This window comes from Mustela nivalis (assembly GCF_964662115.1).
Source record: "Mustela nivalis genome assembly, chromosome: 14".
Classification (NCBI taxonomy): Eukaryota; Metazoa; Chordata; class Mammalia; order Carnivora; family Mustelidae; genus Mustela; species Mustela nivalis.
The window spans coordinates 29,921,414-29,945,432 of NC_139033.1; the positions used below are offsets into that span (position 1 = coordinate 29,921,414).

Sequence of the window (24,019 nt, forward strand, 5' to 3'; positions counted from 1 at the left end):
CTCTTGCCCAATACAAAGTGATTGAATTGAGAGTCCCTAAGAATCCTTTTCTTGAAGTAACTGTTTACAGTTACTACAGAAATGCCTTTTATTATTTGCTGATTATTTATTAATTTATTATTTTATTGAGATATATTCAACATATAATGTTCTGTAGAGTTTAAGGTCTACTATATGTTGATTTGGTACATTTATATATTGCAATATATAGTTACCACCTCGTTTTAGCTAGCATCTTCAACACATATCTTTTGTGGGGGAGGTTGGCGGGAGACAAATTAAGATAAACTCTCTTAGTAACTTTGAAATATACAATATAATACTGTTGACTGTAATTATCATGCTGTACATAAGCTTTCCAGAACTTATTTGTTTTCTAACTAGTTTTCTAGGCTTTGATCAGTATTTACTCAATTGTCACACCCTAAGACCTTGTTAACCTCTGTTTCTATGAGCTCAGCTCTATTAGATTGCACATGTAAGTGATATCTTTGTCTTTCTCTGCCTTGGGCCTAGCATACTGCCCTTAAGGTTCAGCCGTGTTGTCACAAGTGGAAGTAATGTATTGTAAGACGCTTGAAACTAGGGTGTTTACATTTTGTGCGGTTGTACAGTATACAAGTGTTAAGTAACTAACAAATACTGAAACAAAAGAGCAAAGATCACATACATTTGAGGGCCACGGTAAAAATTTCAGCAATTTTGTTACAGAGGAATAGAAGGGCTTTCTCTTAGAGTGTCTCAGTTTATAATTAGCTTGTGATTAAAATATTAATGATGTTAGTTATAAAGAAAAGCACATAGGCTATTTGATTCTGTGATGCTCATGTTGCCATTCTTACTGACACGGAACACAATGTTTCAATAAATGCAGATTTCCAACAAGACCCCTAATGCTATTCCACATTTACATAAAGATGATTAAAAAGCTTAATATTTTTAAATAAATATGTTTAATTTAAGAATGGAATTTAAATGCACAAACACTTACATTGTGTTTTATTGATTGTTACTGAATTTTCATGAGAACACTTTCCTTATCAGTATCTGGTACATTTTGCTTTGTACTTTTAAAAAAAGAATTCTTCGAAGTAAGAAAGAATTTTAGAGTTGGGAATTAAACTAGGTAGATAATTATGGCCTCTCTAAACTTGATATTAATTCAAGCACATTTCAATAATTTTTATTAACATTTTATCAACATTCTGTGACTTTTTTGAGTTACAGGTCACAATATGATTTTTTTTTAATTTATTTATTTGAGAGAGAGACAGTGAGAAAGAGCATGAGTGAGGAGAAAGTCAGAGGGAGAAGCAGACTCCCCATGGAGCTGGGCGCCTGATGCGGGACTAGATCCTGGGATTCCGGGATCATGACCTGAGCCGAAGGCAGTCGTCCAACCAACTGAGCCACCCAGGCGTCCCACAATATGATTTTTAAAGTAAACTGCTTCCAATTCCGTTTTGAGTCTTCCACTAATAATACACCTTTGAAAGCTCCTGAATGGTTCTTGTAGTGGATCATTTAATGGTTATATTTCATTATAGCATAGATTTACATGTTTAAAATCTACATTGCATAGAGGAATTAGGGCTATTTTGCATGAGGCTATATTATCTTGTTTATACAGAATGATACTAGTTTTATAACTAGTTTATTCTGAATAAGGAGGGCTTGTCTTTCATGTGTATCATCGTCTTGCTTGCTAAGGAGAGAATGCTTTATAGAACTGAATGCATTGTTCCATAATACCACAGTCTTAATTTCTTGTTACCATTTATATTTTCTTCAGGAACATTAGTCATCCAAGTGACAGCAAATGATGCTGATGATCCTTCAAGTGGCAATAATGCTCGTCTCCTGTACAGTTTACTCCAAGGCCAACCATATTTCTCCATTGAACCAACAACAGGTATTTATGAATGAAATAAAGTGTAATTCAACAGGATTCTAAGTAAGCAGATGTCAGAAAAAAATCATCTTCTTATTATAAACATGTGGTACAGTAAACCTGATGTTTCAATAAATAAATGCATTGTACTTTTAAACATTTAATTCTTTTTAGGCTTTTAGCTGATTTTTCTAACTTTCAGAGATTGAATTTTCCCCATCTATACCAAAAATCATTTGTGTATAAGATATAAAACATATGTAAAGATTATAACCAACCAACTGGAAAAAGAAAAAACCCAATTTAAAAATACATTAAAGGCACTTAAAACAATTGACTAAAATTTGATATACAAAAAGCCTGAAAGCATATTAAAAATGATTAACCTCAGCAGTCATCATGGAAATGTAAATTAAAACCACATGAGAAATGCAACACCTTTACATCCAATTCTCTCCAGAGTCCAACGTAGGTAGATTCTAGCAGCGTCTGTTTAATACATTCACCGTTTCCTACAGTGATTCATATGAAAGATTATACTTGTAAAACTCTTTAATCCACAATTAAAATGCCATCACAATATGGTCTAATTCATCCCTTTTTTGTTTTTATAGGTCTCACAATTTTTTAATGAACATTTTTCCCCAGCCTTATTTGAGGACTGGCCATTTTCGGTCTTCGTGTTAGTGTTCCAAAATCTTTAGGCCAGCATTCCCTTGTCCTTTGTACCGCCTTGAATTTTTCCTAGTTTTCTTTTTTTCAGTGATCATTAATTACTTTTTCAGTAAATAATTTTATAGAAAGTTGATATTTATTACATTTATTATGGTCCATCTTGAGTTTGAAAATATGTGTATACATTTATCTCTATTGGTAGATTATGAATAACTGTTGGTCAAAAACAAACCTTTCTTCACATACCACGACTTAAAATAGACTTTAACATCACAGGTGCACAATATTTTTTGCATAAATTTGGTTGTAATTTACACATTTATTCATAATTAACTTCTTTCAAACTTAAGGGAAAAGTTAATTGTAGCACACTAATGTTAGAGAAGACAGCAGAAAACAATTTGAGGTAGAAATAAGATATTCCTCTTCCCTACCTGCAGATTATATTAACATGGGTATTTTATTAAGGGTCTGCTAGTATTCTTAGTATCCGATGACTGTTCTAACCTTCAGGCAGAGTTGGTGTTTATTATTATCATTATTATTTTTTCTTCAGGGCAGTGTCTACCGCATTGTAGTGCTTTAAAATGTGTCAAAAGAACGATTATATGATTGAATTCTTGGGAATTTAACTAGGTGGATACCATGGTTAATAATGAAATAATAATTGATATTTTTATTACATTTTTAAAGGAGTCATAAGAATATCTACTAAAATGGATAGAGAACTGCAAGATGAGTATTGGGTCATTATTCAAGCCAAAGATATGATTGGTCTGCCTGGAGCACTGTCTGGAACAACAAGTGTGTTAATTAAACTTTCTGATGTGAATGACAATAAACCTATATTTAAGGATCGTAAGTAGAAAACGTCTTGAATTTTCATTATAACATAATTATGCATATGTTAAATATATGCAGATGTCATTGCATATTAGCACTGGCACAGCACCAGAATTATATAAAATAATTTGTTAATTATTCTGTGTGATTATTTTTATTAGTGTGAAAAGTCAAATACAAATGAAACAGTAATGTGTTTTCTTTTAATTGCTTCTATAACAATTTCCACAAGCTTTATGTCTTAAATTATTATCCTAATGAAAGGTCACAGGTGTCACCATATTAAGTTCAAGGGCTGTGTTCCCTTCTCAAGGATCCAGGGGAGAGTCCATTTCTTTGGATTTGGTTGTTGGCAAAATTCAGTTCTTTATGTTTGTAGGATTAAGGTCACTGTTTCCTTGATGGCTGTCAGGTGAAGGACACTGTTAGCTCCTTAAGGCATCTTTCTGATTCTTGTATATAACTCACACACCTGCAACATAGCAAAAGGTGTCAAATCCTACACATACTGTCATCTCTCTGACCCACACTTTTGCCTCTTCTTCACTTTTTTTTTAATTTTTTTAAAATTTTTATTTATTTATTTGACAGAGAGAAATCACAAGTAGACGGAGAGGCAGGCAGAGAGAGAGAGAGGGAAGCAGGCTCCCCACTGAGCAGAGAGCCCAATGTGGGACTCGATCCCAGGACCCTGAGATCGTGACCCGAGCCGAAGGCAGCGGCTTAACCCACTGAGCCCCAGGCGCCCGCCTCTTCTTCACTTTTAAGGACTAATGTGATTAGATCAGGTCCACTTGGAGGAACCAATACAATCTCAACATCGCAAGATATGCTAATTAGCAATATGAATTCCATCCGCAACCTTAATTCCCTTTTGTCAGTACGTTCATAGGTTCTGGGGTGTTAGAGCACATATATTTTGGGGATTCATTTTTCTACCTACCACAGTAATGATTTGAAATGATAATATTTTTAAATTTTTATTTGTATTCAATATATTAAAACTAAAAACAGAAATAAACACAATTCACCTGTTTTTGTGTTCACCTATGATTTATATATATCAAAATATCTTATATAATATTTCACATATAAGAGAGATCATACCGTTTTTTTCTTTTTCTGACTTATTTCACTTAGCATAATGCCCTTGAGGTCCATCCATGTTATTGCAAATAACAAGATTTCACTCTTTTTTATGGCTAAGTAATATTTGTGTGTGTGTGTGTGTATCATCATTTCTTCATCCATTCATCCACTAACATCCGTATGTTGGCTATTGTGAATAATAATGCAATGAACATGTGAGTGCGGATATGTTTTCTAATAGGTGTTTTTATTTTCTTTGGTTGAATACCCAGAAGTGGAATTGCTGGATCATAAGGTAGTTCTGTATTTAATTTTTCAAAACACCACCACACTGCTCTCTCCATAGTGGCTGCACCAATTTATGTTCCCACTAACAGTGCACAGGGTTCCCTTTTCTACATGTCCTCACCAACACATGTTTTTTCTGGTCTTTTGATAATAGCTGTTCTAACAGGTGTGAGGTAATATTTCATTGTGGTTTTGATTTGCATTTCCCTGATGATAAGTGATATAGAGCATTTTCTCATGTACCTGTTGGCCATCTGTATGCCTTTTTTGGAAAAATGTCTATTCAGATCTTATGTCTATTATTAATATTATTCTTAGATATTGAGTTCTATGAGTTCCTATATATTTTGGATATTAGTCCATTATCAGATATATGATTTGCAAATATTTCTTCCCATTCTCTCTCTCTCTCTCTCTCTCTCACACACACACACACACACACACCTCTGAGTAATACAGACAAGATTCAGTTCAGCTTATTTGTGCCAGAACTAAAGTTATCAGATCTTTTGACTTTTCAAAAAATATTAGAAATCTGGATGTTTATTTCTGTGCTATTGTCAAATTTAAAATTTTTCAGTTTAATGTGGCCATTTTTAAAAAATAAAAATTATATATATTTAAGGTATACAACATGATGTTTTGCTATCATATACATTGTGAAATCATTACTACAGTCAAACTAATTAACATAGCCATCTCCTCACATTGTTACTTGGGAGGGTGGTGGTGCGAGCAGCTGAGACGTTCTCTCAGAAAATTCCCTATACAATGTAGCATTATGAACTATAGTCACCAAGCTGTACACTAGATTTCTAAACTTTTATTCATCCTACATCATTGCTCCTTTGTACCATTTGAGCCGTATTTCCTCATTTCTTTATGAGTCAATGAAACAGCTCCTCTTTGGATGGAATTTAGGCAACAAAGCAGCAGTTTGTGACCTTCATCACCAGGGTATTAAAGGCATTATATATGTAACGATCTCTACAAAGCGTGTGTCCTAGAGACAAGAAGATGATGTGTAATTAAATCTGAAACACCCAGGATTTCAAAAAAGGACTGCCGTATAATAAATGTAGAAAAATAGTAGGTGAATATATTGAATAACTCTAGTCTATGTTTTATTCAGATGGATGTGAAATAATAATTGAAGACTTTCAGAGGCAGTACACCCAAGATGTTTGTTGACACAAAAATTCCTTGCAGCTTCTGCTGCCATCCTTTTAATTTTTGCCAACTTTAACATTGTTTTATATATATATAAACTTCGGTGTGCATATATAATTTATAACAATGTGTGAATATAATATGTAACTATGTGCCTATGAACATTGATAAACAATCTATAAGTATAAATAACAATGTATACATATGTATATATTGATATATATATCTGAATACATTAGAATATTTAAAATACTTTCTAAAATTCTTTTTTTTTATTAATTTTTTACTTTTTATAAACATATATTTTTATCCCCAGGGGTACAGGTCTGTGAATCACCAGGTTTATACACTTCACAGCACTCACCAAAGCACATACCCTCCCCAATGTCCATAATCCCACCCCCTTCTCCCAAACCCCCTCCCCCCAGCAACCCTCAGTTTGTTTTGTGAGATTAAGAGTCACTTATGGATCAAGAAGATGTGGTATATATACACAATGGAATACTTTCTAAAATTCTTATAGCTACCCAGACCCCACACGTAAGGTGACAGCATTACTACTTTCAAATTTGAGTGTGGAGGAACATGATTCTAGCACCCTAAAGTTGCCTCACTCTTTAAAATAGTTCTCTATTTCTGTCCCACACCATAATCATGTGAAAATGTGTGTATTGACTGTTCTTCCAGAACAGAAGCATGCTGACCTCCTTACTCTTGTGCAAACTACTTTCCCTTTTATAATCCCACGTCGCTTTCGTGTTAAATATTTAATGCGCATCTCCTCCAATACGCACCCCTCCCCTCACATTACAGTCAAGGCTGCTCCACTCTGCCTGCTAATTACTATTAACATTCAAACGTCTTGTTTTCATCTTAAAAACAAAATAAAATACATTATTGACTCTACTTCCTCATCTAGCTAGTCATGCTTTCTTCTTTTCTGTTAGAGAAAAGAATTTTCACAGTGTTGTCGAACTCATCAACCTGTTCACAGTCTTTTAAAATCTCTGGAGCCCACTCCAGTTTGGTTTTTGCACACTCCTTGACCAAACTGATCTGGTCTGTTCTATCATGCGTGGCGAAATCCAGTCAATGCTCTGTCCTAATATAGTATGATTTTTCAGCAGGATCTGACAGGATTACTCTATTCTTATGTACTTTATCTTCTGTCTCAGTGGTCACTTTGTAATAGTCTTCCTTGCTTTGTCTTCACCTCTGCATACTGTAAAGTCTGGTGCATTTCTGCTATCAGGCCTTAGAACCTCATTGCTCTTCCTTTTGCCTTCACTCTGATGTTCTTATCTGGCCACAAGACTTGAAATTCCATCTCTATGCTGACAACTCCCGGATATATACCTCCAGGATGAACCTCTCTCATGAAGCCCACACGTGGCTATCCAAAAACGGTCTACTCGGTGTCTTCATTAAATGTCACATACATTTAAACTTGACATATATTTGAGTTCCTGATCATGCCTGACTCCTCCTCTAAAGCTCTTCTTTTTACAGTTTTTCCCATCTCAATGACTATCAAATACAGGTTTCACATTGCTGAGGACAAAATCTCACCCATTCAATGCAAATTCAGTTCAATTCTAACAATCTGGTTTGGATTACTCTGGGTTAAGTCTAGGTCAATTCTAATTTCTAACTCAGACTGAAGTCATGATCAATTCTGCACAATTCCTGCTAGTCCCTGATTTTCAGTATTCTGTGCATACACACACACACACACACACACACACACACACGCACACACACACACACACAATCTCTCCTGATAATAGAAACCTATTTCGTTTAAAGATTTTGAAGTCAGCTTCCCTTCTGTTCTTTCTCTCATATCCAAAACTCAATCCTCTGCGGTTCCTGTTGGCTCTACCTTTTAAAAATATCCATAATCTGAACATTTCTCACCAATTTTATTAGCAACCTTGGATCATGCTACCTCTTAATTTGTCTCCACTATTGCCATAGGCTCCCTTAAATGTCTACCATGTCACTCAGAGAAAAAAGTCACAGGCCTTAATATAACTTCCATTGTCCTAAATAATTTGCCATCATTCAGTCCTTTTCCATTACCTCTTGGAGTTACGTACTAGCATTCTACCCCTTGTTCATGGACAAACCAACACCAGGCAATTGACCTACTCTCTGTCACTGGAAAACTTCAGCCCCTGGTTTTGTGGACTTTTGGCTTGCTCTTCCTAAAATCCTATTTTCTCAAGTATACATTTTCCCACAATGGAAAAAAATAAAACAAACGCCTTGAAACAGAGTTAAGCTGTTACTTCCTGAAAAATAATAAAAATATTAATAACTCTTAAGTAACATTTCTCCCATGTTAAAAAGAAAGGACATCTCACAAGGCAGTCTGTGAGATAACTCACTATATTTTAAGAAAATAAATAATCTCTTAAGGAAAATTTGTATTATGTGCTCCTTTTTAAAATTCTATGAAGTTTCTTTTTTTTTTTTAAAGATTTTATTTATTTGAAAGAGAAAGTATGGGTGCGAGAGCATGAGTGGGGGGAGGGGCAGAGGCAGAGGAAGGAGCAGGCCCTCCCTAGGCAGGGAGCCCCACCTGGAGTCCCAGGACCCTAAGATCAGGACCTGACCCACATTCAAACGCTGAAACTAAATGAGCCACGCAGGCCGCCAAATTCCATTCTTTAGAATATTGATATATATGATTATTCCCACATTTTAACATAAACCACAAATAATAATTTACAAATGGCTAACTCTTTATCAGTTTTAGGCAAGTTACTTCTGAAACATGAAGGAAGCAGAACTCGTTTATTTTTATTTACATCTATGTATTTCAAATATAACTTCCATTGTTTTCACGTGACCAAAACAGTAGGGTCATCTGACTCCATCATGGCTTTCCTCCTCTGCTCACTCACTGACTCCTGTGGATCCTTCCCCTCCCCCTCGTTTCCATTATGGCTCCTGCCCTCAGCTCAGAATCTAAAAATCAAAGTGTTACCCTTAAAACTCACTTATTTGCTTTATTCTCTCTCATCTCTAATCCACATTTACGTTTACTAGTAACTTTAGATTTAAGAGATTGCTTAAGTGAAATTATTTTATCAAATTTAATTGGGATGGTTGGAGTATATAATAAATAAATCCAAAAATATCAACAAAGTATACATATGAATAAAAATTTGGAAATTATATTTATTGGTGCTAAGACTCACTAAGTTATATTTGAAAGACATTAATAGATGCTTAGGTAGGATATTAGGGAAATACAATATACCGATTACAAAAATAAAGAAGTAATAGATACTGATTTAGAAGAAGTAACTGGTAGAAGGTAAGAATATGGGTTTTCCCATAGTCCACAAAAAAAAAGGGTGCTAAAATTGGGAATTTCTTGTTTATTATTTATGTGAAATATCTTGAATTTTGTTTTTAAAGGTTTATACCGCTTCACTGTTTCTGAATTGGCACCTGCTGGGACTTCACTAGGAAAAATCGTGGCATATGATAATGACATTGGAGAGAATGCAGAAATGGATTACAGCATTGAAGATGATTCACAAACATTTGACATAATTACTAATAATAAGACACAAGAAGGAATAGTTATATTAAAAAAGGTAGATATATTTCCAACATTTACTTTGCAGAAGAATACAAAATCAAATCAGAAATGCATATAATTATTTTGTTTAGCCAGTTAGTTATTGCTTCATTAAGTAATTGAAATGAGAACCTGTGATTTATGATTTAGGAAGCAGAGGAACTTAGAGATTAGACAGAATTATTACAGAGTCTCAAATTATTTGTAGAACAGTTTTTTTTTATTGTTTTTAAAGATTTTTAGAGGACGTTTTGGAAAGATCTTAAATAAAAAAATTAATTCTCAATTCTATGGGATATTAATGCCAAGAGAAGTATAATTTTAATCCTAAAAAAAATGTAGTTACTATTCCAAAACATTTTATAACAGAAATAAATAACAACACTTACAGGGATTCGCTCTGCAGCTGCTTAATGATAATATCAGAGGGATCCAATCAAGTACATAAGAAGGGAAACCTGACTGAAAAGCGACTGAGACTTAATAACCCAAACCTTTTTTTTTCTAAAGAGTGCCTTGGGTTACTGAAGCCATTTCTTCTTCTGTACATTGTATTTCTTTGTAGAGGGTGGATTTTGAGCACCAGAACCAATATCGTTTTAGAGCAAAAGTTAAAAACCGCCATGTTGATGAGAAGCTCATGGAACACCATGTTGAAGCTTCCACCACTTTCATTAGGGTCCAGGTGGAAGATGAAGATGAACCTCCTGTTTTCCTGGTCCCATATTACCTGTTTGAAATCTTCGAAGAAAGCCCACATGGATCATTTGTAGGCATGGTGTCTGCCATAGATCCAGATCAGAGGAAATCACCCATCAGGTATGTTTGGAAGCCCAGCTTCGTATTATTAAATGAGTGAATACAAATTCGCCTGAAAATATAATTTCATAGAAGTGTAATAAAGATAAGTCTGTATTCCTCTATATGGTACTTATTAAATTTGCAACAACTTAAGCCAATTAAAACAGGAAACTCGCTATTGATAAAGTTGTAGTGAAATAAGCAATTGCTGTTGTAAGAGAAATAGGCAATCGCCAGCCAAAATTCAGTGAAATCATCTCTACTAATTTGGGGTAAGTAGTGAGGGAAAAGAAACCATTGATTACGCCAAGTCAGAAGCAAAGCTGACTGAAATGTGGGTGAAGCTCACCAAAATTAAATACTACTTAATAGTCAAAAATTGAGAAAGCTTTCACATGATACCACTTAACTAATAGAAATGAAGTAAGTTCAGTCAGCTAGAAATAAGTAAGCTTCTGTGTTGCAATTTAACAATATTTATCCTTGATTAATCTAATCCATTATTTTCAGGTACTATACTTTCTTTTTTTTTTTTTTTTTTTCCAGTATTTGACTGTAGACCCGGTGAGACATAAAAACAAAACCTGCCAAATGTCTCCTTCCACCTCCTTCCCATACTCTCCTGTTCTCCACACTTCACAGTTCCGAGAATTTTACTAACTTCCATGTATTTACTAAGATGATGGCTATTGCTTTGCACTTTGTACAGGCAATGATACAAAGAAGCTTCTTCACATTTTGGGGACAGAAGAATGGTCCCACCTTTCCAATGTAATTCCTAATCATAAAACACTGCCTTCTCATATGTAGATGTAGTTATATTTAGTAATAGTATTTCTCATAATGAATGTAAGTACACGTGTGGTATTATATGTATATAATTATAATCCAGTAAATGAATTATTTAGATTTTTTAAACTACTATATCTATTCACCTGTGTATTGTTCTTTTGAGAATACTAAAGAATACATAATTCTAAAAAAATGTTTTAAGGATTAAGATGTTTATTATATTATCATTTATAATAATTAAGTGTTAGAAACAATTTAAATATCTAGTCATAGGGGTATAATTACGATCATAGATCATCAGTGCTTGAGAATGATACCTATGAACATAGCTAAAAATATGGTGTGGTTTAAAAACAATATAAAATTACGTGACTTGTAAGTTTACTGTAAGTAAAATATTTCCTCTCTATGAGTCAAATACGTGAGCCACACCCAAATATTAACTGGGGTTATGTGTTTTATATTATCAATATTGGTGGTTACTTACTTTCTTTTCCTTCTTTATTTTTTAAAAAGATTTTATTTATTGGGGAGAGAGAGAGCACAAACTGGGGTAGGAGGAAGGGCGGAAGGAGAGGGAGTGGGAGAAGCAGGCTCCCCAGTGAGGAAGGAGCCTGATTTGGGGCCCAATCTCAGGACCCTGGGATCATTACCTGAGTAGAAGGCAGATGATTAACTGAGCCACTCAGGCGCACCCTACTTTATTTTCTACCAAGAATATTTTAGCTAACAATTCTTACATTTATACTGAAATTAATTACGTTAAAATGTTTTGTTAGTGCTTATCAACACAATATTTTTTAATGTCTTTAATGGACATTGTTTCATTTAGAGTTGCCTTTTCATTAAGACTGCTTTTCATACATTTGTTAGGATGAAAATAGCTACTTGAACACATTCTAGTAGGTACACCCGCCCCAGGTTTTTTTGTTTGTTTTTGTTTTGGAAGCAAAAGATCTAAAAAAAAAAAAAAAAAAAAAAAAAAAAAAAAAATGTTTGAAATCAAATGCTAAATTATTTCAATTTGAGTTTTAATGTGGTAGATCTTCCTTAATACTCGTTACATGGCAAAACATATGGAAACCAAAGGAAATTAAAGGGCATTTTACTTTGTCTTCAGGGATATTCCCTGTTTGGGGGAAATAAATTAGCACATAGTAAACAAATTATCTTATACATAATTCAGATAACTCACATTACTTACTTTTTCCTTCCATGTAAGAACTATCTGGTATTTCTCTGAAGTGTGGAGATTCTCAGGCTGAGTTTCAGCGAAGTCTTCAGTGAGATAAACCAGCTTAACAAATTATTCTTGCCATTGATGTCACTGTTAAGTGCAGAAAAGCATGAGAAAATATGCTTTGGTATGAATTATAAACTTTGTGGTAAATGTTTAAGAAAAATGGGGTGCAGGTATGAAGAGAGAATGTGATAATTAGACCTGAAATTGATCAACCTTTAGCAAAACAACCAAAGGAGGGAAAAAGAATGGACAAAAATTAACATTATCAGAAATGAAAGAAGGAACATAAATTTTAATACACATACACATTAAACAATATTACAGGGAAATACTATGAACGACTCCAAGCCAATGAATTCAGACCAATTCCTTGAAATTCTGTCAAAGAAACTACCAACATTGATATAAAAAGATAAATAACCTGAGTAGTCATGTGTGTGAGAATCCGGCAGAGCTTTGTGGGTGTTCAAGAATGTCAGGAGTGTTCTCCTGTGGAAGAGGCTGTCTTTAAACATCTTTCATCTGTGTTCTAATGGAAGCACTTAAAAATCCTTGAAACACCCAATGGATCTGCAGCCTGCTTGGAAAAATCCAGCTTTTGTAAATGGGCTGGCTTTTATGCGTCTCAGTTGCTTTGTCTGTGAAGTGGGAACAGTCTGTGTAGAGGCACACGAGGATTAAGAACAAGAGGCACAGGTGTCTGGAGAAGCATGAGTGTAGAACCTTTGTTTATCATTCAGGCAAGAGCGGTTGGCAAAAGGAAACAGTGCCACAGTCACTTAGTATTCATTCAGCATTCTTTAGGAATGAAGAGTTCCATGAAAAGGAATTCGACAATGAACCAAACATCAAAACTTCACATTTTAAGCTTTTTAGCTCAAACTCTTTCTAAAATGTGTTGCACACTTCTTTCCTAATGGGGCATATTGACTATTACTTAAAATGTTACTGATGATGAAGTCATGATTTTTAAAAACTTTTATTTGAAAATTATGTCAGACATTTGATTGGCTTTATTTGGAATGGTTTATTATAGCAACAGAATATTCTAGATGTTCAATACAAAATATTAACTGTTAAACTATTATTGCTCTCTGTCAACAAATCTCTTAAGTAGGAAATGTGACCATTTGTGGATATGTCAGTAAACTGCTTATAAAGTTTTAAAATGGAGTAGAGGTAAAACTAAATTCCTTAAAGGTTAATTCTCTGCAATTTCTATTTTAATTCTTCCCTGAACACCAGTCTACAAATCAGTGTGATATTTTTAGAGACCTGTCAATTCAAGATTAAAATATTCTCATCTCTTGCCACATAATTATGGCAGACTCATTGATGTTGCATCAAAGTCTTCAGGACTATACGTGCAATGGGAAGTCATCATTGAACCCAAGTTATTACTCTTCTTTAATTTTTATTATTAATCATTTGCAAGCAGATAAGACATGCTGAGTACTTCAAAGGCTCCTTTCATTGTGGAGTTTGAGATCATTTTCCAGGCTTTTGCATGAGGGAATTCTATTATCTGGCTTCTTTCCATGAATGCTCTAACAGCATATTCCATCTAATATCAATACTTTCAGGGGATGCACACACACACACATCTCATTTTTATCAAATATTATCAAAGCGTTTTCTTTAAACAAACAAAATCACACATTTCTCATATATCAGCAATCAGGTAATTATAGTATAACGCCAGATTTAGCAGCATTGATATGGTCTAGGAAAGAGACTCAGCAGTTTAGGGTGAGGATATGCTTTGTGTTGCTTCAAAGGGAAAAAAAAAGTTAACAGGCAGTAATTTTTACCACTAGTTATTTGTACTTCTCTTAATTTTGCAAAGGACATCGTACCATTTCTTTTTAGCTAAATCATTCACTCACTCAAATTTTGTTTTGGGATTGAGAATGAATTACATGTGTTTTAGATTTGGCATGCATCAGTTTAAATCTGAGACCATTTTTGTGTAGTTTTTTTTTTTCTTTTTCATCCTCACTGAGTTGAATCTTAAATATACGCATGTACCTTTCTAAAAAAATGTTCAGCATTACACTTGCTATATGGAGCATGCATTTTAATTTGTCTAATTGCCTCTAAAAGGTTTTACATATCACAATTATACAGATAAAATAATAAAATGAAGTGAAACTTTTTTTTTTCTCTCTCTCTGTGTGTGTGTGTGTGTGTGTGTGTGCAGGTATTCTATGACCAGAAGCAAAGTGTTCAGTATTGATGACAATGGCACAATCGTCACAACTCACCCTCTTGATCGAGAGATTAGTGCTTGGTACAACCTAAGTATTACAGCCACAGAAAAATGTAAGTACTCATTTAGGACCACACATTGGTTCAGCATATCTTTAAACCATTCAATAATCTCCAAATGTAGGGGAAGAAGCTAGCTTAAATTTGTTGGAATTGGAGTTAAATGATATATATGTCAATTCATACATGTGTATTTTATCTTATTATTTTATAAACCAATGTCAGTTCATTCCTATGATAGCTTATTTATATACTTACCACTAAATATTTTAAGACTTTTTATTATGACAAATTAAACATAAATTTTGCAAGATATATTTAACCGAGATATATTTAACAGATATTAATGGGTTCTCATTTAAGTTATGATTTTAATGAAAAAAGAAAGTCTTATATACATTACCTCCCCCCAAAAAATGGACCCTTAGAAAATACATATAAGTAGAAAGAAATTATAATACTTATTTCATAGGAATCTATCCCTTAGAGAAAATTTTTTTAATTTAGAGGAATATTTAATTAATGTTATGCATTCTTTTACTGCCATCCAAGGAATAGTAAACCTAATGGTGAGAATTAATATTTTAAATTTAAAGTAATTTAAAGTTGACTAGTAATATCATACCATTTAACTATAATCAGTTTAGACTGACTGTATTAGTTCACAAAAGGACTATTCTAGAAATAAAACACAGAATGCCTGTGCCTTGTTCTATTTCTGGAACAACATGTTAACTATACTCTTGGACATTAGGGACAGGATAACACTCCAGCACAGCCTTTTAAAACTTTAGGCACTTAAAAATAATCACATTTCAATGAAATTATGGGAAAGAATATGAAGGATTCAAACAACAAATATTCATTGGTAAATCACAGTCAGACATTTTCAAATTAAGCTACTAGTGGAAGCTGTGCTAATGATCACTTCTTCAGTAATCAGTGGGGACCAGTTGTTGTGTGTTTTTATTTTTGTTTTTATTTTTTGATTTTGGTTTTTGTTTCAGATAGGGAGGTGATTCCATTTTCAGGTTGTAAAAAGTAGATAAAATCATCCTAATTTACTACTTGGATAGTGTCTCCAAAATTATCAATCAATTTGGTATTAAGTCAACCATGTTAATTAATTTGATCTCAAAAGAATAGGTATAACACAGTGTAAAAGCTTACCAGGATCATCCCCTTTATTTAACTGATAGTTATTATAGTTCAGTAGATAATTAAATTTGTGAATATGAAATGTTCCAGAATGTGTCCTTTAGAACTGATTTTGTGTAAATTTTAATAATCTTGTTTACTTTTCTGGCTTTTTTAAAAAACCTTTATACATATATCTTATTTCTTAGTATTGAGTGGTAGCTGGGGATATGGTCCACTGGAAAGCATCTCTTGCATATTTTTTTTTGTCATGCCTTGAATAACTCTATGGAAACACGGCAGGAGGCCTAAGTCTGGGTTTGAATTTTCCATTTAACTTAACAACAAAGACTGAGGAGCACTGTTACAGGGATAAACGTCTGCTGCACCAGAAGAAATGCCAAGGCTCTTGGTGTCAGAAAACACAAAGATGCTTATTCTAAAAGCAAGAAGCTTTTATTCATTGGGTTTTCTGAGAACAAATTATTTTAATATCACTATTTACAAAACTGTTGAGAGAAAGGAATTCGAATCAGTTCAAGGGAAGGGTGGACATCTTTGAAAATGTGTTTCTCTATAAAATGGTTTTTCAGCTATTACAAAAGTATATTTAATAAATGCATATAAACATTTTATATTCATTTTATATACATATGTAAGTTTATGTACAAGGTTTTTTTTTGTAAGAATATATTCATTCACTTTTTGTTAAATTAGAAAGGCTACAATATGCATTATTAGGAAGCAAAATCTTTAAAATGTATTATGTGTATTCTGAGACAAAAAAATCCTAATATTTTATGAATGAATACAAAAAAGGATGGATGATTGATTGATATAAAAAGTTTGTAAGATAAGCCAGTTATACCCAAATCCCATTAATTACATGATTACTTTTTATCGAAAAGATGTCATGGAGATCTCTGGAGAGACATTGTTTGAAGTATTTTTGTGTTGCCCCGCCCTCTTTTTAATATAGTGGAGGTAAATGTAACATCACAAAATGAAATAAAAACAGTCACACAAATCTCTGGGTTGCAAGATAGCTGCTATCCCCCAAAATTATTGATTTGACATATGTATGTATATTTGCATATATACTACAAAATGTATTCTCTAATCAATTTAATTATCTCACTACATGCTGTGTTCAGAGGTGAAACCCAAAGATTCAGTGAGACTTGAGTTCTTACTACACTGTTGCTCCTCACCAGTTTTACCTTATTAAGGAAAACAGTGGCTCCAATTGTTCTCTGTAACGTATTTATATATGTGAGTGGGTGTGCAAGCATATAGTATTCAGGAAATAGAACTGTTTCAATTCGTAGTTTACAATATTACTTATTACAATATTACTTATTACTTAAGCTTGCACAAAATACCATAGATATTATAATGATTTCTATATTAAGGAAAATAAAAATACAACGATGACAATAAAAACTGGGTACCTTTTGTGATTCACAAGGAAAAAAATTCTACCTTTGTCAATTCTTGTATGTTTAGGTATTTGTTTATAAAATACATATTTTACATGGTGTTGTGAGTATTGGTGAGTTTTGAGGAATTATAATTTATTAAATAGATACTTGTATTTCAAATAAATATATATGTGGTTATAAAGGTATGCATCTGCATATATACTTTGTGTAATATTCTAGTAGCATTTTTATAGGTCTTAATAAAAATCTGAAGCAAACATTATTCCTGTTTCAGAGAAGATGAATCTGAAACTTACACAGTTTATTTGCTCAGCTCCTAAATAATGAAGCTAGAGATTGATCACAGTTATATCTGATTCTAAAGCCCGTCTTATTCCTATGCCATACTATGCCACAGTGTTTCTTACTGAGTATGTGAGAAATTACACTTGCTTTCTATTTTTACTCTTTTTTTAAATTTTTATTCCATTTTATTTTTTTCAGTGTTCCAATATTCATTGTTTATGCGCCACACCCAGTGCGCCATGCAATACGTGCTCTCCATAATATCCACCACAGGCTCGCCAAACCCCCACTACCCTCCCCTCCAAAACCCTCAGTTTGTTTCTCAGAGTCCACAGTCTCTCATGGTTTGTCTCCCCCTCCAGTTTCCCCCAACTCACTTCTCTTCTCCATCACCAAATGTCTTCTGCATTATTCCTTATGCTCCACAAGGAAGTGAAACCGTATGATAATTGACTCTCTCTGCTTGACTTATTTCACTCAGCATAATCTCTTCTAGTCCCATCCACGTTGATACACAAGTTGGGTATTCATCCTTCGTGATGGAGGCATAATGGACCATATCTTCTTTATCCACTCCTCTGCTGAAGGGCATCTTGGCTCTTTCCATTGTTTGGCAAATGTGGCCATTGCTGCTATGAACAATGGGGTACAGATGGCCCTTCTTTTCACTACATCTGTATCTTTGGGGTAAATACCCAGTAGTGCAAATGTAGGGTCATAGGGTAGCTCTATTTTTAATTTCTTAAGGAATCTCCACACTGTTTTCCAAAGTGGCTGCACCAACTTGCATTCCCACCAGCAGTGTAAGAGGCTTCCCCTTTGTCCACATCCTCTCCAACACTTGTTGTTTACTGTCTTGTTAATTTTGGCCATTCTAACTGGTGTAAGATGGTATCTCAATGTGGTTTTGACTTGAATCTACCTGATGGTTGATGATGATGAACATTTTTTCATGTGTCTGTTAGCCATTTGTATGTCTCTTTTGGAGAAGTGTCTATTCATGTCTTCTGCCCATTTTTTTTGACGTGATTATCTGTTTTGTGTGTGTTGTGTTTGAGGAGTTCTTTATAGATCTTAGATATCAGCCCTTTGTCTGTACTGTCATTTGCAAATATCTTCTCCCATTCCGTGGGTTGCCTCTTTGTTTTGTTGACTGTTTCCTTTGCTGTGCAGAAGCTTTTGATCTTGACGAAGTCCCAAAAGTTTATTTTCACTTTTATTTCCTTTGCCTTTGGAGACATATCTTGAAAAAAGTTGCTGTGGCTGATATCGAAGAGGTTAGTGCCTATGTTCTCCTCTAGGATTCTGATAGATTCCTGCCTCATGTTGAGGTCTTTTCTCCATTTTGAGTTTATCTTTGTGTATGGTGTAAGACAATGGTAGAGTTTCATTCTTCTACACATAGCTGTCCAGTTTTTCCAGCACCATTTATTGAAGAGACTGTCTTTTTTCCACTGTATATTTTTTTCTGCTTTGTTGAAGATTATTTTACCATACAGTTGAGGGTCCACATCTGGGCTCTCTACTCTGCTCCACTGGTCTATGTGTCTGTTGTTGTGTCAGTACCATACTATCTTGGTGATCACAGCTTTGTAGTAAAGCTTGAAATCAGGCAATGTGATGCCCCCAGTTTTGTTTCTCTTTTTCAACATTTCCTTAGCAATTCCTGGTCTCTTCTGGTTCCATACAAATTTTAGGATTGTTTGTTCCAGCTCTTTGAAAAATGCTGGTGAACTTTTAATCAGGATGACATTGAAAATATAGATGGCTCTAGGCAGTATAGACATTTTAACAATGTTTATTCTTCCAATCCATGAGCATGGAATGGTCTTCCATCTTTTTGTATCTTCTTCAATTTCTTTCATGAGTGTTCTGTAGTTCCTCTAGTACAGATCCTTTACCTTTTTGGTTGGGTTTATTCCCAGGCATCTTATCTTTCTTGTGCTGTAGTGAATGGAATCAGTTCTCTAATTTTCTTTCTATATTTTCATTGTTAGTATGTAAGAAAGTAACTGATTTCTATATATTGATTTTGTATCCTGCTACATTACTGACTTGCTATATGAGTTCTAGTAGTTTGAGGGTGGAGTATTTTGGGTTTTCCATATAAAGTATCATGTCATCCTCAGAAAAAGCATTTGACAAGTACAGCATCTGTTCCTGATTAAAATGATTCAAAGTATAGGGATAGAGGGAACATTCTTCAACTTCATAAAATCTGTCTATGAAAAAATCCACGGTGAATATCATCCTCAGTGGGGAAAAACTGACAGCCTTTCTTTTGAGATCAGGAACATGACAAGGATGTCCACTCTCACCACTGTTGTTCAACATAATACCAGAAGTCCTAGCAACAGCAATCAGACAACAAAAAGAAATAAAATGTATTCACATTAGCAAAGAAGAAGTCAAACTCTCTTCTATTTTTAGTCTTAAAAAACAAGGTTTAATTACAAAGTTATTTTATTTAGTGACTCTTAAGGTTTAAATCAGTTCATGTTGTATGACCTCCTCAGGGCCAAACAGTTGATAATCTCTCTAAGTATGTTAGCTCAATTCCTCTCCGATATATGTTCTGACTGTGCTCTGGGGTGAGCTCATGGCGTTCGCTGCTGTTGCTTCATCCATATTCACTTGTTGATGAAAGCACGTGTGGCAGGTGATGTTATAGTCATTGAAGAGGAGTTTGGGAGACGATTACTTTTTTTAATAGATTTTGAAGTACAGTGTCTTATTGTGCAAAACTATGTTAAAACCATGGTTTTGGGGGGTGCACCTGGGTGGCTCAGTCGGTTAAGCATCTTACCTGTGATTTCAGCTCAGGTCATGATCTCATAGGTCATGGAATTGAGCCGTGACTGGAACTCACACTCAGTGGGGAGTTTGCTCAAAATTCTGTCCCTCTGCATCCCCCCCCACACATCTGTGCACGCCCGTGGTTGTGCACATGCATGCTCGCTCGCTCTCTCTCCCTCTCTAATAAATAAAAATCTTTAAAAAAGATGTTTTTTAAGAATAAATTTTCTCTTGAAACATTAAAGTCAGAACATATTTTTATTATAATAATTGTTTTATATTGGAAGATAGCAATATAAAACACATGTAAACATTTAGAAACAATAAGTGAGGGTCGCCTGGGTGGTATAGTCAGTTGAGTATCTGGCTCCAGGTTTTTGGCTCAGGTCATGATCTCTAGGTCCGGGAATCCAGCCCCGCATGGAGTTCCTCATTCAGCAGGGATTCTGCTGGAGATCTGTCTCTCTCACTCCCTCTGCCACCCACCGCTGGCCCGTGCTCACATGTGCACTCTCTCATTCTCTCTCAAATAAGTAAGTCTTTACAATAATAATAGTAATAATAATAATTTATAAATAAAAGAAGATTAAAAATGCAGTCAAGGAAAACACACTTATAAATGCTACGAAAGGCACATGGAATATAAACTGAATACATTTATTTTACACAGAATTTAATACTTAGAAGTTAATCACTGTTTCAGAAATAAGTGATTAGAAATGTTATCAAGTACAAGAATTATACAGTTCATGCTGTTCTGCTTCTGGCATTTTAAATCAGTTTCCCTTAGAATAAAGAATAATACTTTTAGATAAAAAATGATGTTCCCACTGTTATTTTTATTATAAAGCTGAAAAGTTACAGCATTGGGGATGAAATTCCAAAGTAAAATATAATTAGATAAAAATTTTCAGAAAGCTACAAAATTAGTGTATATTTAACTCATCTTTGAAGACTTTGAATTTTTTGTTTCATGTTAAGAAAAATTTGTTTGAGGAAACTTTTGAAATACCAAGTAACCAATTTTCATGTACTTTTCCTCTCTATGAAATTTTTTTCTTGTTCTACATCATTGAACTCATTTTAGAACAGTTTTGGAGAAAATATTTGTATGTGCCAATTTCTTATTAATGTGGTATCAATATCAAAAATAATTGTTTGAGAAAGGCCTGGGTGGCTCAGTTGGTTAAGCATCTGACTCTAGATTTTGGGTCAGGTTATGATCCCAGAGTTGTGGGATCAAGCCCCGAGGTTGGCTTCATGCTCAGCGGCAAGTCTGCTTTGAGTGTCTCTTCTTCTGCCCCTCTCCTGGCTCACGCTCTCTCTTTCTCTCTCCCTAAACTAAACAAACAAATCTTTAAAAAAAATAATTTTTTGACCATAGAAGTTTCAATTCTTTTTTTTTTTTTTATTTACTTGTGTGTGAAATAATTTTTCTCCTTTACTTACTTAAGCAAAAAGTTTATCTGTGGGTATATGCTTAAGCCATAAAATATATGAGCCTTAATTTTTGAATAATTCTATCTTGTAATCTCTTGGAAATTGCTGTATCTTAATGTTTTATTCATCTATTTTTATCCTGAGTGTAACACAATAGAGAAGAGTCTCAAGATGATAATTCTTACTATAAGTCTTAAGATGATAAAACCTAAGACCTAGATTTTTTGGTATGTAATAAACCTTGCAAATTATAATTTTTAATTAATTGGAAATTATAATTTCTGTCATCATTGCAACTGTTATTTTTTGGAAAAATATTTACAGACAAGATCATGCCATCCCAGAAAACAACTCCATAATAGTGGAATAGAGAGAAAACAGTTTTATAATTGAAAAGCATTCAAACAGAATTTGATGGTGCATTACAGCAACTGCCGCGATTTCGAAGTAAGAAAGAAATTTCACCCTATTGTAGAATCAAGCGTCATGTTCTCAACATAACCCAGTACTAGCCTTCAAGTAGGAAGACTTCACACCGTGTGTCGCACATAGTTCACTCTATGTTTACTAGGTAGATGACATGACCATCTGTTTTTACTAACCGGCTTTATCCAAAGGAAAACTAAATTTCTCAGACCTTTATGACAAGAGGTGGTTTTGAGTGTCAGTCAAAGGCTTTGCTGAAATGAGGCTCCAACAGAAATTAGGAGAAAAGAGTGTCATTTTCCTTGATAATTATATTTCATAGAGTTGGCTTCCATACTTGAGAAAGACAAGCCTGTGTTGTGAAGTTGGCAAGACATTTATTCAGCTTTTAAAGGGTTTACTTACATTAAAAAGAGAGAGAAATATAACTTAAATTACAAGTTTTCTAAGTAAATGCTTTAAGAAGAGGAAAGAGGGAAAATCTTTTCCTTGCTTTCAAAAGGGAGAATTAAGCCTTTTTTTTAAATGTATTTGCCATACAAATTACAATTGCAAATATAATGCTTTTGCAATAACATAAGAAGAGGATATTATAAATAAAGACATTAAAACAACAAAGAAACCTTCTTCTCACTCTTTAATTGTATGTACCTTCCCACAGCATTTTTTGAAATAAAAAATCATTTAAAATAATGATACGCAAATACACAATAGCAGAAACTTGCTTTCTTTATCATTTCGAAAAATGCCATGTATTATCACTGCTGATTAGTAGATATATAAAATAATAATATTTAACATTTATTGCTTATGTATATCCTTAGTAATCTTATAAATGCTTTATATGTTTTAATTAATTTAATCTTTATAACAGATCTTATAAGGTTATTTACTCGTATCTTTTCCAATTTGCAGAGAGGCAGCTGAGACAGTGGTTAAGCATTTTTGTCAAATTGAGGATCAAGATTAAAATTATTTTTAAAGCTCACTGTATTCATATGTTTATTACATTAGCTCATTCATTTTTAATAAGCGCACACAGTTTCATAGTGAGATTGTAATTTATTTCTCATTTCCCTTTTGATATGCATTTGGGTTATTTTCAGTTATTTGAGATGAAAAAGATTTCTGGAATAAATAAGTTGGATCACATACTCTTTGAATATACTAGTGCCTTGGACTGTAGCATAGATTTCCCAAAGGAATTCTGGGGTCAAAGAGAAGTGTAGCTTATCTCTTACCATCGACTGCCAGATTAAGTTCCAGAAAAGATTTACATCCCTACTATTTCTCAGTGCTCCACAATCACTGTGCTCCACTGTATTTAACACGGAACCCACAGACTAAGTCATCACTACGTGCCCTTCTGTGAGCCAGAGTGTGTGTGAATATTATAAAAGAGCAGATGGGGACGGTTTTGCCTCCTGATACCTGTGACGATGTGTGAAGCCCATTGTGATGGTCACAACCATCAAGTTCCTGGAAGGGATTCTGCTAAGCACTGTACAGTGCAGAGGAGAGCCCCCTGAAACAAAGAATTATCTAGTCCAAAATATCAGTAGTGACGAAGTTGAAAAACTGGCGTGGATCATTTGAATTTTCTCATCCATGAATTTCTAGTTTGTGATTATTTCCCCAAATTGCTTTTTTTCATATCAACTGTCAGAATTTGTAAATTAGAGCTATTAAAATTTGCATCTTCTGATGCAAACATTTTTCCAGTTCGCTGGTATCTTCTTGTTTTTGTGGCTTTTTTAATTTTGGGGGGCGGGGGTGGGGGTGGGCCAAGGACAGCATTTTAAAATGTATTTAACCATATCTTCCCATTCCTTAATAGT

General features: G+C 34.0%; 1 protein-coding gene across 1 annotated transcript in view; it reads left to right on the forward strand.

Moving 5' to 3' along the window:
- CDH19 (cadherin 19) overlaps positions 1-24,019 on the forward strand; it is a 93,127-nt gene that overhangs the window by 38,091 nt on the left and 31,017 nt on the right. Inside the window, exons 4-8 of the mRNA XM_082698690.1 lie at positions 1,793-1,912; positions 3,260-3,424; positions 9,386-9,567; positions 10,117-10,370; positions 14,588-14,709. Coding sequence (XP_082554816.1) covers positions 1,793-1,912; positions 3,260-3,424; positions 9,386-9,567; positions 10,117-10,370; positions 14,588-14,709 — 843 coding nt within the window. The remainder of the gene's footprint in view (positions 1-1,792; positions 1,913-3,259; positions 3,425-9,385; positions 9,568-10,116; positions 10,371-14,587; positions 14,710-24,019) is intronic.